The sequence below is a fragment of the Copidosoma floridanum genome, unplaced genomic scaffold (genome assembly GCF_036245765.1).
Source record: "Copidosoma floridanum isolate Cflo_tuat_1 unplaced genomic scaffold, Cflo_Japanese_pri ptg000030l, whole genome shotgun sequence".
Taxonomy (NCBI): domain Eukaryota; kingdom Metazoa; phylum Arthropoda; class Insecta; order Hymenoptera; family Encyrtidae; genus Copidosoma; species Copidosoma floridanum.
Genome location: NW_028321907.1, coordinates 4,111,034 through 4,135,787, shown reverse-complemented (window position 1 = coordinate 4,135,787; position 24,754 = coordinate 4,111,034). Strand labels below are relative to the sequence as shown.

General features: G+C 45.6%; 5 protein-coding genes across 6 annotated transcripts; 3 read left to right on the top strand and 2 right to left on the bottom strand.

Annotated features, from left to right (window-relative positions):
• The first annotated feature begins 596 nt into the window (after positions 1 to 596).
• Positions 597 to 1,926, top strand: LOC106639501 (splicing factor YJU2). Its single transcript, XM_014353144.2, has 2 exons — positions 597 to 749; positions 892 to 1,926. Exons 1-2 carry the CDS (start codon positions 726 to 728, stop codon positions 1,834 to 1,836), a joined length of 969 nt encoding a protein of 322 aa, XP_014208630.2. The 5' UTR covers positions 597 to 725; the 3' UTR covers positions 1,837 to 1,926.
• LOC106639502 (uncharacterized) lies at positions 1,888 to 4,299 on the bottom strand. Its single transcript, XM_089596334.1, has 8 exons — positions 4,124 to 4,299; positions 3,944 to 4,051; positions 3,741 to 3,850; positions 3,525 to 3,670; positions 3,335 to 3,462; positions 2,958 to 3,271; positions 2,696 to 2,891; positions 1,888 to 2,154 (listed from the first exon to the last, which is right to left on the bottom strand). The coding sequence occupies exons 1-8, from the start codon at positions 4,297 to 4,299 to the stop codon at positions 2,130 to 2,132; spliced, it is 1,203 nt and encodes a 400-aa protein (XP_089452460.1). The 3' UTR covers positions 1,888 to 2,129.
• Positions 4,300 to 4,419: 120 nt separating this feature from the next.
• LOC106639554 (spondin-1-like) lies at positions 4,420 to 10,192 on the top strand (the record flags this gene model as incomplete). Its single annotated transcript, XM_014353243.2, has 13 exons — positions 4,420 to 4,461; positions 6,890 to 7,034; positions 7,115 to 7,527; positions 7,618 to 7,782; positions 7,874 to 7,997; positions 8,064 to 8,194; positions 8,262 to 8,614; positions 8,698 to 8,905; positions 8,984 to 9,079; positions 9,172 to 9,364; positions 9,461 to 9,640; positions 9,707 to 9,798; positions 9,879 to 10,192. Coding segments are annotated over 13 exons (2,238 nt in total), but the record flags the coding sequence as incomplete, so codon positions are not given.
• Positions 10,193 to 11,713: 1,521 nt separating this feature from the next.
• On the top strand, positions 11,714 to 21,554 carry LOC106639503 (spondin-1-like). Its single transcript, XM_089597160.1, has 16 exons — positions 11,714 to 12,217; positions 13,803 to 14,053; positions 15,219 to 15,447; positions 15,571 to 15,919; positions 16,031 to 16,154; positions 16,277 to 16,407; positions 16,480 to 16,672; positions 17,126 to 17,291; positions 17,601 to 18,078; positions 18,756 to 18,975; positions 19,071 to 19,250; positions 19,731 to 19,841; positions 20,083 to 20,267; positions 20,348 to 20,429; positions 20,509 to 20,574; positions 20,649 to 21,554. The coding sequence occupies exons 2-16, from the start codon at positions 13,843 to 13,845 to the stop codon at positions 20,825 to 20,827; spliced, it is 2,904 nt and encodes a 967-aa protein (XP_089453286.1). The 5' UTR covers positions 11,714 to 12,217; positions 13,803 to 13,842; the 3' UTR covers positions 20,828 to 21,554.
• Positions 20,751 to 22,883, bottom strand: LOC106639556 (mitochondrial translation initiation factor 3). 2 transcript variants are annotated; one of them, XM_089597161.1, is made up of 3 exons: positions 21,970 to 22,883; positions 21,614 to 21,894; positions 20,751 to 20,820 (listed from the first exon to the last, which is right to left on the bottom strand). In XM_089597161.1, exons 1-2 carry the CDS (start codon positions 22,540 to 22,542, stop codon positions 21,664 to 21,666), a joined length of 804 nt encoding a protein of 267 aa, XP_089453287.1. In that variant the 5' UTR covers positions 22,543 to 22,883; the 3' UTR covers positions 20,751 to 20,820; positions 21,614 to 21,663. The 2 variants fall into 2 exon arrangements, with proteins under 2 accessions (XP_089453287.1, XP_014208730.2); XM_014353244.3 differs by lacking the exon at positions 20,751 to 20,820 and adding an exon at positions 21,405 to 21,535.
• Positions 22,884 to 24,754: the final 1,871 nt, after the last annotated feature.

The window sequence follows — 24,754 nt, the reverse complement described above, 5'->3', positions numbered from 1 at the left end:
TACAAATTATCGTTTGACAATAAAGAAAAATCATACAGATAATACCGTTGTTGGAATACAACTTTTTTGTACCTTTTTATTTACTTTTAGATTATTATAATCCATAACAGAAGAAAAATGTAAATTTTACAATAAAAGTTTCAATGACCACAAATTCAACTACTTGTTGCAGAGTAAAGTTTTTTTTTTATACTATGTATCAACCACCAGTTGTTGACTTAAATAAAAACGCATTTATTTACACACAACTTCCAGAATCCAAGATATAATTATATGCTTACACCAAATTTGTAAACTTATGTAATTGGGTCATTGACCCGTTAGTTAAATAAATAAATAAATAAATAAATATTCTTAAAAAGTGGTACTTACCAAGTGTCAAGGTTACATTTTTTTTAATTGTTAAAAATTAGTATTTTTAGTTGATATTCCTATAGTAAACTTTGTTTGTAAAAAAATTCTAGAAATAAATAATATAATTAATTATGGTATACTGCATGATGGTTACTCAAATGCGGTATCTTTGCGTATACCGGCACTACGGAGTTCTTCCTTGCCATCAAATATAGCAGTAGACGTCAAAAATGGCATTGCTCCTTTTTCACGCCAACGAACAAAACAAAAAATAATAACAACATCGAACAAGTCAGCTGGCGAGAATATCTACATTTTACTTGGTGCACTGCACTTTTTGTTAACAAGTAGCCAGCAACAACAACCGCAGCATGTCGGAAAGAAAAGTTTTGAACGTAAGTAGTTGAAATTCCAACGAAATCATCTGTAACATCCAATAGTTGTAGTGACACGTAGTTAGGTTATGTGCCTACCGTAAATAATTTTCAATTTAAATTATACGTTTGATTAATCAACATGCTCATCTTGATCCTGCAGAAATACTACCCACCGGACTTTGATCCGTCAAAGATTCCGCGCATGAAATTGGCCCGCAATCGGCAATACACGGTTCGATTGATGGCCCCCTTCAATATGAGGTGCAAAACCTGCGGAGAGTACATATACAAGGGCAAAAAATTCAACGCCCGCAAAGAGGACGTCGAGGGCGACACTTACCTGGGAATTCGCATCTACAGGTTTTACATAAAGTGCACCAGGTGCCTGCAGGAGATATCCTTCAAGACGGACCCAAAGAACACCGACTACGAGATCGAGGCTGGCGCGACGAGGAACTTTATGGCTCTCAAACTGGCCGAGGAGCAAGCTCAACGCGAGGAGGACGAGGAGAAGGAGGAGGAGGCCACCAACCCCATGAAGCTCCTGGAGAAGCGTACTCAGCAGTCGAAACAGGAATTGGATCTCTTGGAGTCTCTCGAGGACCTAAAAGATCTCAATAGGCGGCAGCAGACGATTGATTACGATGTGATGCTCGAGCAGTACGACACGAGTGCCGAGAGGCAGAGAACAGAAAAGGAGCAGGAGGAACTGGACGAGCAGCTGGTCAAGGAAATATTCAAAAACAAAAAGAGGACGATCGGCCAAGTTGTGGAAGAAGAAACGGTCGAACTCGAGGACGATGCAACTGCAACTACTGCTGCTGCTGCTGTTGTAACTGATGAACCGTCCAATAAAATGCAAAAAACAGCACCCAAGGTAAATTATGCAAGTATTGCAGACAGGAGGAAAAACTTGGGTATTAGAGTGAAATCTCAAGAGCAGCCTAAAAATGTGGCAGTGGAAGCTAACGGTGTTGACATTGTAAATAAAGATAAAGACAGTAGTGAAAATTCATCAAAAACAGACAGTGTAAGTACTCAAAATACGACCAGTGGTCTTTCGTTGTTGGGTGCGTATTCAGGGAGCAGTGATGAAGGTGATTGATTTTTTTATAAAATTAAGTAATATATATTTTATTGTTGTAAATTGCTTTTTTTTATTCGTACGATCATAAAAAATAAATCGGATTAACAAATATACATGTAATATATAAAAATTGTAAAAGGTTCAATCAAATTCATAAACTTTCATTAGAGTAAACATTGGCAAGCAATTTTTTTTTATGCAATTTATTTTTTTCAACAGTTTTTTTTTCTTTTTTGTCTTGTTTTCGTTTTAATGACTTATCGCTAATCACAGCTTTGCAACGAGACCTTGCTGAAACAAAACCAATTTCCTTACAAGAAGCTGAATCCCCTATTCCTAGAACAAAAAGACGAACAGGTAAGGATTAGTCAATTAAACCAAACAGTGCACGAACAAATTTTATTGTTAAGCACGAATGAAAAAAAAAAAAAAAAAAAAAAAAATGATTGCCTAAAATTTTAGAACATGAATTTTGTCGTTTCAAACACTCAGCCGTATGAACGCGTACATAAAGCGTTGAAATTTTAACGTAAAAGTGCAACCAGTTTTGTTTCTATTAAGCCGGGCCAATTTAATCCAGTGAACGCAAAAGGAATGAAACAACATCAACACACGGGCCATCAAGCATACAGGTGACTGAAATCAAGCGCACTGGGAACGAGTGTTGGGAAAGAGCGGACTCAGGAGCCACTTGTACAGGGGAAGTCGCGGCCGGCGATGGCTCGCACTCTGTTCCGGACAGTAGCTCGTCGAAGCTGCTCCCCGGGTGTGTTTATTGTGACGAGTACACTCGGAGTGTTGGCGACGACGATGGTGTTTGCGTCGCTTACTATCTACTATCTTATCCGACTGATGTTGTTCGGCTGCTGTAACGTACCGGTGGGCCTGCTGGGCATCCTTGAGACTGAGCTCGAGCTTGGCGATGCGGGCCTCGAGGCGCGTGCGCTGCAACTGCGAGTACTCCTCGTGCTTCTCCATCTGCTTGACCAGCTTCTCAAGCTTACTGAGCTGCATCTCTTTGCTCTCCAAGGCACTGTGTAACTGCTGCAGTTGCTGTTGCTGTTGATAATCAGCTGCACACGCGACGTTAGGATGATGTAGATCAGATTTTCGTGGCGCTGTTATGCCGCTGTACCCACCGATATCGTTGTGATCCATACTTCCGGACTTTTGCTGCTGCTGTTGGGGTGTGTGCATCAACTGCTGGAGTTCGCCGCTAAGCTTGAGGTTGCGCGCCAGGCGCCCTTGGTGCTCGAGCTGGAGTTGTAGCTTGGTGCAGTCCCGCTTGAGCTCGGCGTTCTGGCTTTGACTCTCGGCAAGATTGGCCCTCAGATCCGTGAGCTGCTGCTGGAGCTCGAGTAGCTTGGCCTCGTGGCAGCCCGGATCCCGTGACTGTGACCGCAGCTTCGTCAACTCCGCCATCGAGTGCTCTAGTCTCTCGTTCCGCTGTTGCCTAAACCACGCGTACGTCATATCATCTCCTGCTCGACCAATCCGAGCTACTGCCAATACTTACACCATCTTAAAGTTCTTTTGGAGTTGAGCAAACTCGCTCGTCATCTCTTGCAGCTCGCTCGTCCTGCGCAGCAGCTCAGCCGAAAGCCTCTGCTTCGACGCCTCGAGGTTGCCGTTGGGGGCCTCGTCCTGTTTGGCTCGGTTAATATGGGGTATTCAAAGAGCACATAAAATGTGTTTGCTGCACTCACTGCTTCCTCGCCAGCCGAGGCTATTATTTCCTCCCTTTCCATCTGCAGCTGTCTGATCAGCTCTTCCTTCTCGGCGAGCGTCTTCTGCGCCTCCTTGAGCTCCCCAAAGAGTTGGATCTCGTACTCCGTGTGCTGCTGCTGGTTGTCTTTTGATCCGACAGAAATTTCGTTCAAGATTTACACTTTTAACGCAGGTAGTACCGCAAAGAAGTATACCTGAATCATCTGGGTTGGCCCTGTTCTGGAACTCGAGCAGCTGCTGGCACTTTTCTTCCAATGTCTTGTACCTCGCCTTCAACTCCCGGTACTCCTCGTCGGTCGCCTCTCTATAGATGCGAACGCAAAAGAAGCCCCACAGATTTATACAAACGAGACATTCATAACAATAGTGATGAACAATTCGCGACGGACACTCTCACCTCGCGAGCCTCTCGTTCTCCAGCATGCCCTCGACGGCGGCGAGTCGCTCGCCCGCCGCCTTGCTCTCGCTCTCCTTGAGATCCAGCTGTTCCTTCAGCTTGTGCATCCTGCGCGAAAGCATCGTACCCACGTTGATTCCAACACCCAATGTCGTATCCACGAGCGATAATTGTGCATACCTGGTCTCAAAGGCCTCCTTTTGCCGGTCGACTTTTCCCTGTCCCCGGGTAAGTTCCTTGCTCCTCTGCTCGCAGACCACCTCTTTCAGCTTGAGCGCGGCCTCGAGCTGCTTGTTGGTCTCCTGGGCTTGGCGCAACTCCGTTTCTAGCTCCTGCAGCCTCACCCGGGCCTTCATGTTCCGGTTCCGTTCGACGCGCAGCAGCTGCTGCTGATCACAGTTACCCTTTTGCGCGTTGGCGCCGATGGTTACCGCGAGTGACGACGACGACGACGCTGCCGCCACCGCCGACGATCCTTGCTGCTCGGCGAGCTTTTCCTGCTGGTGGGCCTGGAACTCGTGCCAGAAGTAACTCGTGCTCCGCACCAGCTCCGCCAGCCGGCCCGACTGCTCCTGGCGGGTCTCCTCGAGCCGCGCCTCCAGTTCGCCCTTCTCCATCCGACAGTGCTCCACGTGATCGCTCAGCTCCTTCTTGAGCAGCCTATACAGAGACAACCACGGCGACGACCGATTAGCGTCCCATGGCTCTCGTGTACAACAAAAATGTGTCAAATAACCGACATGAGTCTGGTGGCGGACTGATCCCCAGTGCCGATGGACGAGGTGCGCTCGTTGAGCTCGAGCAGCCGGTTGAGTTCCCCGGAGCGCTGCTCGAGCAGCTCGTCGCAAAAGCCGAGCACCGAGTCGAGGGTCACCCTCAGGCAGGTCTCCAGCCGCGCCACGAAGTTCTGCTCGTCCAAAGGTGGCTCCGACGATCCCTGCGGAGCACCGCTGTTGTGGCATCGCAGCTGCTTGCTCGACCAGCTCGGCAGAGGAGCCAGGCCCTCGAGGCTACCCGGGTCCTTACAGCCCGCGGCGAGCACGCGCTCGCGCAACAGCACCAACTCCTCGAACGTCGCCTCGCACGATTTCTACACACATCACCGGGGCATTATTGGCACACATTGCCGAATGGCCAAGGAACATGATATACATATATATATGTATATATATGTATATACATATATATCGGCAACGAGGAGGAAAGGTTAATGTATGGTAAAACGTGTCAACCACCTGCTTGTCCTCGATATCGGTCTTGAGGCTCACGTACTTTAACTTCTTGCTTTTGAACTGGTTCTCGAGGACGCGTTTCTGGCTGAACAGGTTACCGGCCGCCGGGCTCGAGGACGACGACGGTGACTTGCCGAGGAGTCGGTGCTGCTGTTGCGGCGGCGCGCCGTTATTGCCGGCGTCCCTTTGAGACACGGGCCGCTGACGTAGCTGCTTGGCCCCGTCATTGTTCTGGTGGGACTCGCCGGTCACCGCGTCCTCCCGCTCCTGCGGCTTCTCTTGCTTCGGGATCTTGCTTCTGCCGGGTTGTTGGGCCGCCGACACGAGCGTCTTCGACGTACTTCTTGGCACCCGGTTTGTGATTCCCGGGGGCTTTATACCACCTGCGGCGACGACGTTGTTGCGTATACGTGTGTGTGCTGTAATGGGTTGTACACGTGAAAACTCACTCGGTGCCTCCGGGCTGGACGTGAGCGTCGTCGGGGTGGACATGGCGGGACACGGAGTCACGCCCAGCGGTGCAAACGCGGGGATGTCATTACACACTGTTTTTTTATCGTGATTTTGGGAGGGAGGGGGGGGGGATAGTCGAGCCAAGGACGCGGACGCTCTTATCCCTTTATCTCGGTGTGTTCTGCGTGGAAACGGCGAATCGGCATTCGAGTGTTGTTGGTTTCATAAAGGGACCCTACGAACAGGTGGCCTTTATTTATTTATTTTATTGGTTGAATTCGGTGACCGGGACTTTTTCCGCTGTTGCATGACAGTGACGGTGTATACGTGAGATTGACAGATGATGCTCGGGGGAAAACAAAAAAAAACAAAAAAAAAACATACGACTACATGTTTGAAATATTTACGGACTCGTCGAATCGCCGAGTGTGCAAAGTTTCACGCTGCTGCTGTTACGTTACCTGTAATTGTTTTCTCTCTTTTTTTAAAAAAAAAAAAATCTTTTACCGGTATTTACTCCGTTACTTTCGATACATCGGAATTGAGTATATCACATACAGTAAAAAAAATTGTATGAATTATGCCGTTGCAGTGCAAAGAAGTGCAAAGAAAATGAAAGAAAAACTCTCAATGAAATTAATAAAAAAATTTTTTTTCTTAAAAATATACTTTACCAACAATAATTTACGGACTTTGACAAAAGTTTGCTTTCAAAAGTCCACGCGTATATGTGTTTGCGTATATAAATATACACTCTACACAGGGAGGGTGGACACATAAAAATACCAGGCGTTTATTAATAGAACGACGCCATGGAGCGATTTTGAAACAATCTTCAAGTTTTTCCTATCTTCGGCCTTCCGCGCGCGTGTACCTTTGCGAAAGAATTTTCCAGCTACGAGAGCACACACCACGAGTTCAACGCGTACCAAGTACTTAAAACAATACCAATAAAAGTGAGAAAAATCGTTTGTTATTGTCATGGGGCGAGAGAGGAAACTCCAAAGTTATACAAAAGCGAGCAGCATCGTCGCACCCATGCGTGTGTACCTACGCGTAGAAGCTAAATTTAGTTGGTGCGCAATGTATACCCCGAGTTCGGCTACGCGTCATCAGGCAAAACTTTTTCGTTTGGCCTTTTCACCCAAACTTTGAGTACGTATTACACGTTCAACCGAGTGGTCTGGAGAAGAAAAACATGCCGGGGACAACGGTGGCCGTGGCGAGGACTACCCTGGTGCTGCTGTTGGGGGCCGCACAGGTGATCGGCGTCATGACCGACAACTGCAAGATATCGTGGATGGAGGCCAGCCACGAGGTGGCAGAGTCGAACTACGTGCTTAAAATCTCCGTGTTCAACACCACGGGAGATCTGCGCTCTTACTTCCCAAACACGAATTACGACAGTAAACGAACAAAGCATATTATGTTAATGATAATGATAACAATTGTGCGTGTGGATGAAAATGATGGGAATCGGTTGCAGTAACGATAAGGTCGAAGCTGGCGAACGTGACGTTCACGCAGTTTTACTTTGCCATCTGGAACAGCAACAGGACGCTGAGCTACGGTGGCCTCGAGCTTCGCGAGCGCGAGCTGTCCAAGTTCCACAACGGGCCGTACTGCGTGAACCGGATAATCGACGGCCCGGTCTCGTTGGCCAAGCTGTCGTTGACGATCGGCTGGCAGAGCCCGGCCCGGGACAGCGGCTGCGTCGAGCTGAGGGTCGCCGTCAAGGAGACGGAGCTCAGGTACCACGTGGCCAACGCGACCGTGTGCCAGGACCCTAGGGTAATGCTCGACGACCCGGGCACCGTCCTCGACAAGTGCTGCGCCTGCGACGAGGCCAAGTACGAGCTCGCCTTCGAGGGCCTCTGGTCCCGTTACACCCATCCCAAGGTTACTCATCATATAACATGTATACAATTGACGATGACTTATTTGATGCGTTGTGTGTGTGTGTGTGTATGTGTTTGCGTCGTCGTGTAGCACTTTCCGAGGAGGGAATGGGTCGCCGTGTTTCCCACGGTCCTGGGAGTATCCCACTCGCCTGGCTACAATTTCTGGCGGAGCTACGAACCCGCCAGCCGGGGTCTCGAGAAGTTTGCCCTCACCGGGGACACCGTCCACCTCGAGTCGGAGCTCAAGTCCAACGTTGGTATACTTACTACTAAGTATATGCTTTTACCATTACTGCACAGTTGTTTCATTTTTTTTTTTTTCCCATCCCCCCCCCCCCAAGTAGAAGGGCAGCATAGGCACGCTGATAAAGTTCCGAGGGGCGAACTTTCAGAACAAGACCCGAAAATCGTTCGCCGCCCTGAGGGTCAGCAGCGTCAAGCACGTGGTGTCCCTCGTGGCGCGAATAGGTGAGCCAATGGTAAATAATTTTGCTGTGTTTCTTTTACACCCTTTAACAAATAAGACATGCACAGATCCATCGCCCGACTGGTTCGTCGGTGTGCACTCGATGGAGCTCTGCAGGCCCGACTGCACGTGGCTGGGCTCTAAGGTCTTCAACCTCTACGCCTTCGACGCGGGGGTACGCAACGGCATGCTCTACGAGGCGAGTGTACGAATCACAATAGCCATTGCAAGGTGTGTATAATATACACCTTATGTGTACAATGTAGGATCTCGATGGATTGACGGAGCCGCGGGAGGTGATCCAGAGGTTGAACATGACCTGGCCGTTGCCGGTCAACGGGATCGAGTCGCCGTTCTACGATAGGAGCAACAACACCCACGACGTGAGGCCCCTCGCTAGGATTCACCTGAGACGGCTCAGGGGCTCGGAGAGGAGTTGCCAGCAGGCCCGGCCCGAGGAGGATTGCGTCGGCCAGTGGGGCAAGTGGGGCCCCTGCTCGGTCGAGTGTGGCTTCGGCATATCGAAGAGAAGCCGCGCCCTCGGCAAGTCCTACGACCACACCAACTGCAGCCTACCCCTCGAGGAGTCGAGGACCTGCCAGGCGATAAAAAACAAATGGTGTATAATATATATATATGCGTGCTTGTATATATACGTTTGGCGATAAAACCACTTATATACGTGTGTGTATGTATTTGCAGTCCGAGGGAGGTGAGCGCGGAAGATTGCGCCCTGACCGAGTGGGGCGAGTGGACCAGGTGCTCAAAGATGTGCGGCCAGGAGATTGTGGGCCGATCCCGGTCCTACGTGTGGAGGCAAAACGACCAACAGTGCGAGGAACAGTTCGGCGAGGCCGTGCTCGAGGAAAAAATGGACTGTGGCAATCCACCTTGTCCCGAGGACAATTTCGTTGGTCCATTTGTTATATTATCCGTATGATAATAATATTGCGTGGTTATTTTTCACGGATGTGTGTACATTTCGCAGTTGTGCGTCGACGACCGTTACAACAACTGGATGGAGTGGTCGGAGTGCTCGTTGACTCGCGGTACCGGCTTCAAGTTGCGCTACAGGACCGTCAAGGTACATGCATACCCAAGAACCCCATATTTTAATTATAGTTACGGGGTGTATGTGCGTGTATGATGGTGGATCTTGTTTGATGACGTAAACAGGAACACCTGAAGAGGGCCCATCTCGAGGTGCCGGACGCGGACATGGATTACGGCTACAGCGGCTGCCTGTACGAGAAGGAGCCGTGCGAGGGATTGGAGGTGCCGGTGATCGATGAACCTGCCTCGAACCCCGATGACGAAAGGTCCATCGAGGCACCGACCGACCCGATGTTCAAGCACGCCGACATACCGGGTAGGTGATGATACATTATACAATATTATGTATATATATTATGGTGTTATGCCGAGGAAGGGGATGTTATCGGTTTTTCGTGATCGTCTTTCGCAGGCTATTGTATGCTGCCCGCGAACGAGGGAAGCTGCCCGGGCGGGCACAACGACAACTCGATCAGGTACTACTACGACAAGCTGAAGGGCAGGTGTCTGCCGTTCCGGTACTCTGGTTGTGCCGGCAACGAGAACAGGTTCAACGACGAGCGGCTTTGCACGCAGACTTGCGTTGTGCACGGTAAGTGCCGTTATTACATGCATAAGTATGTGTATTTTGGTATTTACATATCGTTCGATCCCGCAGGTCAGAGAATCGACTGCGAGATGTCAAAGTGGAGCTCGTGGTCCGCGTGCAAGAACTGCCATGATTTTAAGACACGGGAAAAAACCATCGTGGTAATTGAACTATTTTCGTTTATCGCGCTTAATTTGTTCCCATTGATGAAACTTGAGGCTTTTTTCTTTTTTTACCACAGGTCCAACCCGAAAACGGTGGGAGGATGTGCCCGTTGACGAAAGTCCAGAGACAGCCGTGCCGGCCCGTATTGACCAACTGCACGCGCTTCAACTAATTCGACTATTATTGATGTAACCGTGACGATAACATCTTATCTTTTACAATCATTCATGTGTACGTAATAAAGAATTGTACGCGCAATTGTGCATCTAACGATTTCGGATGTTAAAAATAACGTATCGTTATAAGTATTTTTGTTTGCACAAATACAACGTAATACCTACTCGAGGCGATCGCGAGCACGAGTCGAATGGGTGTATGTATAGCGCACGCGGTCATTAAGACGGCCTTCCGCCCCTGTTGATTTGCTCGATTTGTTATTGCATGTGCATATGTACACAACGCGCGTATATGGAAACCTGACGTGATGGCGCTGCTTCGCGGCAGGACCTTGTTGGTAATAACGCACACTCGTCAAACTATTTTTGTAAATGAAAAAAAAAAAAAAAAAAACAAACAAAAAATGCACAGAGAAAGGAAGACTCGCTTATTGTTAAAAAATGCGTGGGTATATGAGAGTTGCTTTTAATTTCGCCGGGTGGGCCGTGTGTTTGTGTGTTGAAAGTGACAAAAGAAAACAACACGATGGGCGACTTTGCAGCGACATGGTAATATTACGGCAACTTTATATAGTAGGTATTGTGGAATATCATCGTCCGTCTGGCGCGTAATCATTTGGCGTGTAAATAGAACAATTTAACGTCAAGCGCGGGGTCGGACTAATTAACGCGCGTTTACACATTCATACGTTTGTCCCCACGAAAGAATGCCTCGGAGAGGGGGATTTTTCGTTCTTGCAATTTCATTTCAAATATTTACTTGTTCGTTCAATGTTCTCATGGCGGTGGCAAACGACTTGATACTCTTGATACTGTTTTTCGTACAACACATATATGCATGGCTGAACTTGAAAGGTGTATATACTAGTTTCTGTCTAAAAGAATTAATCGACTTATCTAGCCCTCGAAGAATTTTAGTAACATCATCAGCACCAGAACATTGGTTTTCAAGAGTTTAATAAAAAAAAAAAAAAAAAAAAAAAAAAAAAAGATCGTCATGTGAGACCATATAAACAATGTGCAACTCATGCAATTATGGAGGACACATAATTACATAATCGAAGAACTAAATAGTAAATCGTAAACTCTTGTAGGTACTTACGAGGGTGATTTTCCCGCGTGTATGTGTATACGTACTGCACACAGCAGATGCGTCGCAAGCTCTTGGCGCGCTATGGTAATGGACATGTATGCGTGTGCGTTGTATATATATATATGTATGTAGCTGCGGTTTTCGTCCGTGTCTCGGATGCACAAACAGCGTACATGTGCATACTATATCGTGTATACGTACACCGACCGCACACGCGAGCTGGAAACGCGGCCTCGGAAGGTGGCTCTCTATCTCATATAGTCCGACCGCCCGCTCCGTGGCCTCTGCGCTTCTCGACCGCAGTACCTCGGGAACCGCCGGCTGCGTCGACGCTCGCGATCCTGCTCTCGTGTACTTGTTCGACTCACCCTCGGCTCTTTCATCGTTATTCGCTTTGATCGGCACATCGGTACAGCGTCATTTGTTTCCCCGAGCTTTTTTCCCTTTGGTTTTTCTCCCTCGTATAAAGCTCCTTGTACGGCTGCACCATCGGTATTCATTGATCGTACCCGCAATCAACGGCTATGCCACGAATATCAAGCGATCGGATACTTACCCGATAATAGTAATAATTGTACGTACATCGCGCCCGCGTCCCGATATACACTGCACCTCTTAAAACGCGTACGAGACAAGTTACACCCAAAGTCCTATACACGTATACACGCGCGCACATTGGGAGGGTAAAAAAGGCCGGCTTAATTCATCCGGCTTTTCGACTTTCAAAGGCTGCTTTTCCTCGCCGAAGCGCATGGAACTGCAACTGCACGCGTTCACGTCTTTACTATTGCGCGGTTGTGTACGCTAATGCCAAGGTTTTCGTGCCGATCGCTATGTGTTTGTGAATAAGTGATACCGATAATACATTGATTGCCAATTTGTGGGCGTAAGTAACGGCGTGATATAAAACCACATCAAGAGTCATGAGCAACATGCCCACGAGTATAATGAACGTAGAGTGCGGGTGTTGTTGTTGTTGTTGTTGTTGGTGTTGGCCACCGGTTGCAGTCGCGCCGACAGTCCCAACAGCAGGAGTATACTCCCAGCAACGGTCGATCGAGGGAGCGACAAACTAACTATTTTTGTCCTCTGCGCGCCCGTGCAACTTTGTAATTATACCCTGGTCCGAGGGGATCGACAATAGAGGTTAGTCGCTGCTCAAACACTCCGCACGACCGTGATAATTGATCGCGAGGGAGGAGCAAAAAAAAGAAATGGAAATTTTCACCCAGAGTTTATTTTGCGCTCGTGTGTGTTTTTGCGCTCAATTTCCGTCGCTTTCTCTCTCTTGCTGATGATGCGCTGAGCTGGGTATTTTTTTTTTTTTCATCTCGCTATTCGCAGGATTTTTCCCAGCGCAAATACGTACCATAAAAGCTTCGGGCTGAGGAGGGAGCGTTGATGCAATATTTCAGGGGAGCTTTGCGGGACTGCTTATCGAATCATTTGCCTTCTTTCGCCCCGGCTGCACCTTTTTTTCCACCGTAAATGCGATTCGATTAAATCCAATCTTCTCCTTCCACGGGGACCCTTTTTTTTTATATCAACTGTTTAGTATCAATGATAATGCCACGCGATGAAAGGAGAAAAAAAAAAAAAAAAAAAAAAAAAAGAGTTTAATATTCAAGTAAGGTCAAGCATCTCTCTCTATCAGAGTATCTGCCTGCGAGGCATCACACCGATTGATCCTCTTAATTATTATCGCTACGTGAGTGTTTCACGCGGTTCGGCTACAACGACCGAGGCGCTTAAGAGAAATTAAAATAAAATAAATATATGAGACGCGATTTAAAAAAAAGGCAATTGTGTGACTCCTCTCGGATGGATAATTTACATCGTTCGAGTCGCGACGAAAGCGGAGAAAAATCATCATGTACCAACAAAAAAAAAAAAAAATACACTTGAACGATACGTGTGTGTGGGTGACACACTCGAAACTGCAAAATAATCTACTTCGAAGCGAACGTAAGGAGGATATCGATTTTGGAATCTCACACAAAGATTTACGCCGCACAAGATGTATACCTGCATATTTATATGCGCGCGCCCAGTGTAACGCGGAGCTCGGGTCGATGGCGATTTATCTGATATCCCAAGGAGTTTTTCCTCCTCGCCACCTACTCATCAAGATGCATTTTATAAAATAAAAAAAAGACTTTTTTTTTTTTTCACAGTCCCGCGCTTTCAAATATCGATGTTGCATCGTCGAAAAAGGATCGAGCCCCCAAAGTATTAACCCCGCGCCCACGGAAAAAGTTGGAAGGAAAAAGCTGAACTAATAAATTACCGAATGAGGGAGCTTTGGGGGGGGTGGGTGGCTCGAGTGCGGGGGAGGGGGGGGGCATCCGCGGACGAGCGAGCCAGGAGGAGGTGAAAGGGGCTTGCCCGTTCTCTCTCGAGTGCCGCCCGAATATTTTAGGAGAAAGTAGGGAACGGATTATTAAGCGTCATAAATCCATAACCAGCAGATGCGCCGTATATATACATGGCACCCACCCACCCCTGTGCACAAGTGTAATATATATATATACGTGCTGCATGAAAAAAAAGGGCAGCTCTTGGCGCGTAGCCAGCGCATCCGCGTTCTTCAATTATATTACGCGATCGGGCTTATTTGGCGTGGAAATTTTCCCTTTTTTTTTTTTTTTTTGCTTGTTCTCCTTCTCTCGTCGTATATATACACCTTAATATTGCAAAGAGAGAAAAAAAAAAAAAAAAAAAAAAAAATCAGCCACAGACATCTCCCTCGCCTCTGTCGCGGAAAAAAAAAAATGTGGGCTACTCGAAAGAAACGGCACTCGCTGGTTTTGCTGCTGTCGCTGTTGGCCGCGGTGGACGTTGCGAGGGCGTCGACGCACTGCGAGCAAAAATGGGACGACATAAAAGCCCCCCACATTGTCGCCGAGACTTATCACATTCACCTGCTCAAGGTCAACACGACCGAGGAGTACCAGAGCTTCATGCCCAATACCAAGTACCAAGGTGAGTCATCTCTTTCTTTTCTCCTTTCGCATACTTTTACCCTGTATAATGTATAATATATTATACCTCGTGTAATCATTTACACAGGCGCGGTGTTATACATTCAGTGAATATTTATTGATTTTTTGTCCTTTTTGATGAATAAAAGAACAAAAGACTTGCATTTAGAATTAAACGACGATTAAAGCGTTTTACATGGGGAAAGAACACAGTCGAGAGAGGGCCTCGAGAGGGATGGAGCGAAACAAACAGGGGTAACGACGACCCTACAGTTAACGACCTATAGTCCTAATGAGGGGCTTTTGTTGGACGATGCACATAGCAACGGAACACTCTTGTACGACGAAACCGTGTCACTTTCGGATGTCTGTGACTCGTATTTTTTATTTTATTTTTTATTTAACCCTCTTCAAATTGCTTTCGCGAAAACATAGATTTATAAACGCGTCAATCCGGCGTTTGCGCGACCAACTCGCTGGTCAAATCAATTATTGGTTCAATATCGATCGATTGCCTCTTCCTGTGTGGTATACAGCGCTCGCGTCGTCATCAATTGCCGATCACGCAGAGTCGTTTCGATAAATCACACGTGCACACAATTCTACATCGCCCGTGTATGATATTTTACGTATCATTGAATCACACACGGAAGCGCGGGGTTTGTACATCTGTGAGCCAACAATTAACGTGTACCTATATGTAGCAGGTAAGGTGTATGTATATAAATAAGGTAAGATTGCAAGTGACGAATACGCAGAACGAAGACCCGTAATCCGTGCGAGAGCGAAGCCATAAATCGTTAGAAGACAGTCGGTACCTCCTCACATGTACATACGTATACGATCCACATAACAGCGCAAATGGTCACGTACAAGGTATTGTTGTAACACGTGTAATAATGATGATAATCATCGCGAGACTAGTTCATGGAAACTGCACAATATATGTAAAAAAAAAAAAAAAAAAAAAAAAAAAAAGAGAGAGGAAAAGAAAGTATCGCAGCAGCCAGAGACCCTTTCCCCCCTTTTTTTTTTACGTGTACGTATACGTACTTGCGTATCGCAATTTGTATCATCATCTCCCCTTGTCTCAAATAGACGATGAACTATGAAATGCTCATTCCCAAGCGTATGTGTAACAAACGAAACAATAATGTTGTCGCCAGTGGCGGTAAGATCGGACGATGCCGATGTTAAGTTCACGCGGTTCTACCTGACGGTGGAGAACGAGAATCGTTCGCTCGGTCACGGCCGGCTCGAGCTCTACGACGTCGACTTGAGCCAGTTTTCCCAGGATTGTCCGGACTCGGTGGTCCAGACGTCCCAGATGCTCAAGGACGAGATCTCCACGTACTGGATCAGTCCCGACGAGGGCAGCGGCTGCGTCACCTTTAGGTGCGTTCCATGTATTACCATACATTTCGTGTATATGCATAGTATAGTGCGAAAAAAAAAAAAGGGTGACCAAAGAGACAAGAGCCAAAAAAATATGTTATGTATAAAAAAAAAAAACGCCAGGGTGTCGATAATGGAGTCGCCGTCGCGTTGGTTCATGGACGGGAGTCTCGAGCAGCGCTTCTGCCAGGACCCAAAGGCGAGCATCGACGACCCGGGTCCCGTGTTGCCGGGGTGCTGCGCCTGCGACGAGGCCAAGTACGAGCTCGCCTTCGAGGGCCTCTGGTCCCGTTACACCCATCCCAAGGATTTTCCCCGGAAGCCGTACAGCGCGCGTTTTTCCGACGTCATTGGGGCCTCGCACACCTCCGAGTACCGGTTCTGGGAGTACGGTGGCACCGCCAGCGAGGGTCTCAAACAGGTCGCCGAGACCGGCGTCACCCGCGTCCTCGAGTCCGAGCTCAAGAACCAGGTCCATTTATATACACATTTTTTTTTTTTTTTTTTTTTTTTTTTTTTTTTTTTTTTTTTCAATAAAAGTATACATACTTGTATACTTACTCGATGATCAATCACCCAAAAGAGCCAACACATAAGGACCATAATAAAGGCACGGGGCATCAACTTTCCCAACATAACGAGCAGGACCTTCGCGATGTTCCGGGTCGACCAGCAGCACCACCTCGTGTCCCTCGTCTCCATGATAGGTAAGCCCGCGTATTTAGTCCGTGCAAATCTTTTTTGTTTGTTTGTTTGTTTATCATCCATTTTTTATGATCATAAATACGAGTGTGTAAGTATACTTGATTAAAAAAAAAAAAAACTCGAGATCCCTCGCCCGACTGGTTCATCGGGGTGTCCGGGCTCGAGCTCTGCCTGACCAATTGCTCCTGGATCGAGAACAAGGAGCTCAACCTCTACCCGGTCGACGCGGGCACGGACGACGGGGTCACCTACGAGGTATACACACGCAAAATACGCTTTCCCGCGATGTATATGATGTAACGCGTATGTATTATACATGTATAATAGGCGGAAGACGCAAAGACCGATCCGCAGGACGTGATCAGGCGGATAACGACGACTTGGCCGGTGGACGCGCGCTCGCCCTTCTACGACGAGACGGCCATCGACATGAACCCCTTGGCTAAGCTGTACCTTAAGCGCCAGCGCGTCTACGAGAAGGAGTGCGATCGTACCGCGGTAACCGCAACCAGCGGCGAAGGTGAAACAGAACGACCCATTAAGCGTAGCAAGTATTTCTTTTTGGTTACTTTACTTTTTTCGTTGCCTCGCATTTCCATGCCATGTACTACATTATATTTTACTTCCACCCCCCCCCACCCCCGCATTTAAATTCATTTTGGATTCATCCGTATAGTAAATAGTTTTATTGTCATCAAGTGAGACTAATGACTCTAATTCAGGTGTATAAATATTTTATTAGTACAAGTCCAATGCTATAATACCCAACTCTATAATTCAATGAACGAGGTCATGACAACATCGTTGTTCAAGTAGTTGAGGTCGGGTTTTGTTTTTTTTGTTTCGCTTCTTTTTTTGGCATGCGTTAGACGTAGGTATAGCGTATACGTGTAGTTTGCCGATTTAACATTGGGAGGAATATCGGGGAGGTGGCGGCATCGATTTACCTGTGATTACTTGTTACATATATAAGAGGCGTGCAGGGTGACCGCGTGGAGCGATTGGGGCGAGTGCTCCGAGACTTGCGGCCCAGGAGTCAAGCGGAGAACGCGCCAATACAAGAACGAAAAGTCAGCGGCCAAGCGCCACTGCGAGTCGCGACTCACGGACGAGGCGCCCTGCCAATTGAGCGATAAATGGTGAGTGGGATTTTCTTTCTTTTCTTTTGCTTAATATTTACCAATACGCTCAAGAATTGTTTCCCTTTTTTTTTCTTTTTTTTTTTTTTTTTTTTTTTTTTACGAACCCACTGTGCACGACTTCAGGGAATTTACTTTTTCAACTGGTTTTTACTCACGAATAAGTATACCTGATAATGAGAAAAAAAAAAAAAAAAAAATGTTTGCCCTAAAAATTGAATGCCCTGCGAAAAAAAAAAAACTGTGGTTGTAACGAAAGTAACGAAAAATATGACGCGAGCGATGTATGATATTAATGACCGAGGGCAGCCCGGACAGCGAGCCGGACCCGGAAAAGTGCCCGCTGACCGAGTGGGCCGAGTGGTCGGCGTGCTCCCGCTCCTGCGGCCCCGAGAGCAAGACGCGCGAGCGCACCTTCCGGGGCAAGCGCCGGCGCAAGCAGTGCCAGCACCTCTACCCGGGGGCCGAGCTCCGGCAGACCGAGGACTGTGGGAACCCCGAGTGCGCGGGAGGCGAGCCCGACAAGGAGAACACGGGCGACGCCGTCACGGTAAGCGAGCACACCGAGGAGGAGGCCTCGAGCGAGCCTCCGACCGACGAGCCACCGTCCTCGGACGACGGTGGTGGCGGTGGTGGTGATGATGATAATGATGATAATGATGATGATGATGATGATGATAATGATGGTGATGACGATGATATGGTGGGGGCGGAGAACGTCGGTAGACGCTACGAGCTCGAACGGCCTGATTATACCACCGCTACTTTTGTAAGGCGCCGTAAAAAGGTATCCGTATGTATGCATATTATACAATCATTACATGTTAACGTGATGCTAATTAATATGTGTGCCACTTGATTATTACTAACAGTCGAGCTCTATTTTTCTTTCTCACAACAAACTATGTATTATATATATACCTAAGTGTTGCATAACATCTTAATGTCAATAACACCGTGGATTCATGGGCATCGGGGGGAAAGATGACAAATTAACGCGCGTGTGTGATTAACGCCAAACTCGATTCTCTCGTCAAATTGTACGAACAACTTTCCTCCTCCTCCTCCTCCTCCTCCTCCTCCATCGAGTCATCATTTACTTTAGCGATCAAATCAATGCCATTATCACACCATCTATGAGCGTTTTATGGCTTTGGGGACGATCCGATCAAGAACCTCTGAAACGTTAAATAATTTGGACTAAGCGCTTGATCGGATTATTGTTGCGTTATTCACCCTAAACCCAACCACCACTAATATTGAACTGTGATGATAACGCAAACCCATAATTATGTATACATATATTTCTAATAACGCTGTGGATCTCTGGTTCCTCGTTGAGGTGTGCGATCACATGTTGCGATAAATTGATCATTATGCTGTATGAAAATATAATAATGTTTCATATTGTTTGTGTATTAAATTTGGGAAAAAAAAAAAACAAAAAAAAACAACAACTAGCAGAAGTGCGTGAGAGAGAGGTACACCGAGTGGTCTTTGTGGAGTCCGTGTTCGGTAACCTGCGGTCTCGGGACCAAGAGCCGCTCGCGCCAGATAAAACCCGGCTGGGACGAGCCGGCCACGAGCCCCGACAGGGACCTCAGCCTCTACGAGTGCCAATTCGAGTCGACGACCTGCATAGCCGAGACGGCCTCCTGCGACATCACCAGAGAACAGATCGAGGGTACACTGGCTCCTTTGTTTTTTTTTTCCCCTCCCACCCCCACTTGTGCAATTTAATGACAATTGTATATGTACATATACTATGGCGCGTCGCAGTGATTTGCTCGCAGCCGCTGCAGCCCGGCCGGTGTCCCGACGGGCACAACGACAACAGCTTGCGCTACTATTACGACAAGCCCGGGGCCAAGTGCGACATATTCCACTACGCGGGCTGCGAGGGCAACATGAACAACTTCCGCACCCAGCAGGAGTGCCAGGACACCTGTCTCAGTTTTCGTGAGTCGTCTTTTTTTTTTTTTTTTTTTTCCTTTTGCTTTCGACTAATTGTAAGTATAAGGCACATTTTTGTTTTTTTTTGTTTTCTCTCTCACATTTTTCACGCGTCTCCATTGGCTCGCCAAATCATCCGAGTCTTTCATCGCTATATACGTATAATGTACGCTCTCACCCCCTCATACATATATATTATATATTATCACGCCGTGAAACAATAAGTATATATGTATACTTACTTGTCACTCGATCCTTTCGATTGCTTTTTTTGTTTTCATACATACTTTTATGTCGTCGACGACTTACGCACAATCATACGCAATAACATATATATATATCATTGATGCTGATTGTATAATAACATTATTGTGATTTAATTAATATGTATGTATATGTATATGAAAAAAAAAAAGAAGAAAAGAAAAAAAAAAGAAAAAAGTTAAATGTTTGTATATGCTTACTAACCCAATGTACGATTGGCAGTGGATTATGCGAATTTAAGAAAATACAAACTAATGCTGAGCGGCATTGTCACTTACAATATACCGTATACCGGGGAGCAGCAAATAATCAAGGCTAAGCGCACGAAATGCGGTGATTTTTTCCACATTTTTTAAATTTTCTACTTACCTACATAACGTTAACCAACTCTATATATGTACACGCACACACACGTATGTAATTTTTTACGATTAAAAAAAAACAATAGTAAATCAAATATACTGTGGTTTCAACACTCACAATTAGTACAAAAACTCGATGGGACACTTGCAAGGGGCGTATTTGTTGTGGTGTTGGGTATTATTTGTATGACATCAGTTGTTCGTTCCAACAGACGAAGAGGACACCGATGAGGAGAGTACGGAAAACGCCGAGCGTAAGAAGAAGAAAAAGAAGCATCGAAAGGAGACCAAGTCGAATTCGGCGTACGAAAAGTCGCATTGTAAAGTTACGGAGTGGGGCTCCTGGTCGCCGTGCTTTGGCTGCAAGGGCTACAGAACCATGAGTCGTGAAATCTTGGTGAGGATGGTTTTTTTTTTTTTTTTTTTTTTCCCCCTCCCAAACTCTCCTTCACGTTACGGGGTTACTTTTTGTTGCAGGCTTATCCGCGAAACGGAGGAAAAGCTTGCCCTACGAAATTGATACGCAGACAAAAGTGTCACAAAGTCATGCCAGAGTGCGGTAAGTATTGAAAACGGAAAGTGGAATTTTCATGCGTCACTGGAAGAGAGCAAATGGAAATACAGGCAAAATGTTTCAGACAAACAAAAATCGTCCGACCTGAGGAACCTTGATCGCAACGATGGAAGCTCTGCTGCAGCAGAAGGTAATAGGTTTTCGTAAATTGAGAATCGAGTAAAAGGATGAAAAAAAATTTTTTTTTATTGTAATCGGTTGTAGATGAATTGGTGCAGTGTCGAGTAAGCGAGTGGAGTGCTTGGACAAGCTGTTCGGCGAGTTGCGGCGCGGCACAGCGCTGGAGGACGAGATACGTAGCGGCGGCTGGGAATCGGGGGTCGCGAGCGAGGCCCTGCCCACCCCTCACGGAGATTGAGGAGTGTCGATTGCCGCCCTGCTAAGCGGAATTTGCAAATCGTGAAAACAAAAAAAAAAAACAAGCAATGCGCACACTAAAGCTCATTCAGAAATGTTGCAATTAAATGTTATTTGTTTCATCGTTTTGTCTGCTTTACCTTTCATTTCTTATTGATACGAGAGTATAATTGGCACGTTATGCATTATTAGCTGATATTGACGTTAGATGTATATTAATTTGTAATGATTCGTTCATGACTTTTTCTTGACTCACTCAAGTTTCATGTCTCTTTCAACGTTCAAAATTATTGACTTTTTATTTTATTTTTTATTCATCAAATCAGTCGGCACAATTTAACATGCTGTAGTGAATTGTTTTAAAAGTTAATACTTTTATTTTTTGCCAAGTACTTTGTGCACCAATTAAAGAACTTTTCTATCAACTTTGTACCAAAATAAGTGTAACAACGTTAATTTTTTCATTTGCAACAATCACTTTGTGAATTTTATAATGTAAATATATACAAGCACGCGCAAGTATCCTACATGATATTATAAAACGTATAACTTTCAACTAAAATGAAAAAAATGGTAACATTTGAAAATAAAAAATAGTAATAATAGTTTTCAGAAAATTTGATCACATTTCAACTAGTCTAGCACTAGGACACATATCAATAACTTGAAACAAAAAGTTAAATACGCTCCTTTTATATACATTACTATACATTTATTTGTAGCACGATTTATTCCTGTAAATATTTACATTAATAATAAATTGACGTCAAAGTAAGATATAAAATTTCATTGATGTAACAATAAATACTCACATGAAAGTGAAAATTTTAATGAGCCCAATATGCATTTCCTGTGACTTTTCCTACTTGACTGCTGTTGCTGCTGTGTCCCGTTTCATTAAATCAGGCGTCTTTTCATCACTACTACCAGGATCATTGTTCTCACAACTTTTACTCTCACTCAAATCACTGTCTTCACCCTCTTGACAAGGATTTGGTACAAAATGTAATTTTAAAGTGGTTGCTTTTTTCGTTTGAGATTTTTTGCTCGCTCGCTCCTTCAAACTCTCCTCAAAGTGCTCTGCTAACTTGTCCTTAAAAAAAAAAAAAAAAAAAACTTAAATTTCATACACAAAAGAAACAGAAAGGGTATGAAAGATCATAATTACAGCTCTGGTAGGATTTCCGTCCTGCGAAATGAAGACCCGTATCTCTATCTGTTTCCTGAGCACCTTGTGCATCTGCCTGAGCTTGACCCGTAAGTCGTTCTCGGCAATCTTGGACGAGATGATGAAGAGCTTTTGGTTTGACTTCTGCTGGGCTTCAGGGCTCGGATTCTTCTTCTCGATCTTGGCTTTGCTCTCCTCCTGGAAGAGCTCCAAGTTCGACATGAGCCGGTAGAGCGGCCTCTCGGTCTTCGTGTCAAAGTCTATGATCTTGACGAGCTTGAGCTTCCTGCGCTTGGCCAGCTTCTCCGCCTGCTCGAGGCTCTCCATCATGACGCTCTCGTCCGGCATTATCAACGTTATCTGCGGGCTCTTGAGGCCCTTCTTCTTCTTTGGCTGTTCCGTACTCTCGACCGGAGGTAGTTTGGCCTGCGTACCCAGGAGCCTTGGTTTCTGCCAACTCCATCGTGTTAGTTCCTTTAACCGAGGGACGCTCGATTTGCACGAGAACGGCTCCCCGGAGAGACGCAGCACTTGAAGGACCCGCGATATCTTGCACACAGCCGAGAACGCCATTTTTTCATTAAAAACTACACTGAAACCACTGTGGTTAAGGGTTCCTTTTTTTTTTTTTATTAATTAACAACAATAACAAGACTCCCGATGAAGTATACGAGTAAACGCATCATATCAGCTGGTTGTGTAGCAGAACACACACGCGCCGCGCACCGGCACCTAGCCTTACCTTGTACGTGTTTATGTTTTTTAGAGTTAGGCAAGCGGCAAGGCTATACGCTTGCAGAGAAAAACTATAACAACCCAGTAAACGCCAGAGATTCTGGTAAATGTGGGTATGTGGGGTACGTATTGTCAATAGTCAATTCAATTTTAAAATTTTTTATTGGCAAAACTTTGAAGTTGTACAGCCATTAGCCATAGCGCAGTTTGTCTATTGTCATATAGATATATTTGTCATCGCGTATACAGAGTGTATCAGCGCCATCTAGCGTTTCGGATTTCGCGGAGTGGCTCAAACTATTTTCTAGGGGAACCGTCTTGAAAAAGTCCCTAGATTCTAGGGATTTCCGGCAGCAGTAAATCACTATATGTAGATATATAGTCGGTCAAAATCACTCAAAAATCGCAGACGTAAAGGTCTATATTTGCGTGCTTTGATAAACGCAATACGGCTCGAGATTGATGGTCACATGCACATTGCACTTGCACACTAAAATTACTCAAATTTGTCAAATGTCATCCACACATGTCATTAAACAAATGTCACCCGTTCTCCCGTTCATGCGTTGCGTTGGTGTATTATACGTATATCGAAGATCGAAGCACGCAACTATATCGTCGGTCGGTGGCGTGAGTCAGCTGTCGGTACAGCAGGGCCGATGTTTTAATTGCTGTACCGATGGTTGGCTTATTCACTTGAACTGCAGGTCTCTCTCTTATCTAATGTCGACCGTCAGCACAGAATGGTTAGCAACGCTAGATGGCGCTAGATCCAAACGCAATTTTGATGATTTTGATCGCCGACGAGCTTTGGGGGTACTTGCGTCAAGTTGCGTGCTTTATTGATATACGCATTACATTACGCAATACAACCATTACAACCAACGCGATGCACATGTGGGTGACATTTGTTACATTTTGACAAATTTGAGTATTTTTAGTGTGCATGTGACCATCAATCTCGAGCGTTTATCTAAGCACGCAAATAGACCCTTTACGGGTGTGTTCCAGTAACGCTCTCCGACAACTTACTGACAACTTAATTATGTCTTATGATATCTTGCGTCATGTTTAAGTTGTCGGTAAGTTGTCGGAGAGCGCTACTGGAACACACGGTACGTCTGCGATTTTTGACCAACTATATATCTATATATACCTAGTGATTTACTGCTGCCGGAAAACCCTAGAATCTAGGGACTTTTTCAAGACGGTTCCCCTAGAAAATAGTTTGAGCCACTCCGCGAAATCCGAAACGCTAGATGGCGCTGATACACTCTCTAAATGACAAATATATGATAATAGACAAACTGCGCTATGGCTGTACAACTTCAAAGTGTTGCCAATAAAAAATTTTAAAATTGAATTGACTATTGACAATACGTACCCCACATACCCACATTTACCAAAGTATTTGGCGCTTACCGGGTTGTTGTAATTGATGCGTTTATGAAAATAAATATCCTTTTTCTGTGGGCATTTAAATAGCTTTTGCGATGTGCAATACCGGTAGCTATGATCGTATAATTATACAAAGTATTTGCGAAAGGACTATTATTATTTGTTGAGAAAAAAATACCGATTGATCAGATTACGCAAACAATCGTGTTATTCAGTGTATTTGTCTATTTGAAAATCGTAATAATACTTACTACAGGCAACATAAAAGTCCGATTAATCTACAACAGATGTATACTTATACGCGCAGTATTTCGGTGGGTGGGTGCACCAAATTTATTGAACCGGCGACTCGCGTCAAATGAATTAAAAAATGTGTACGCATACGCAATGCGGAACATTTGTCATTGGCAGTATACAGTGTGACAAAAACTGAGCAACAATGGATAATAAATGTATTCTTATAAATGAATTTATACATTGAAATTGAAGGTGTTAAATTACACATTCATGTGGATAACACAAAAGTTATATAATTTTATTTAACTAAAAGAAGTATTTTTTGTACATACATGTATACAAGTATGTTTAAATGCTTGCGGTATGATAGCCGGTAACAGCTTTCTGTCCAAATCCACGAATAGTAGAACTCGAA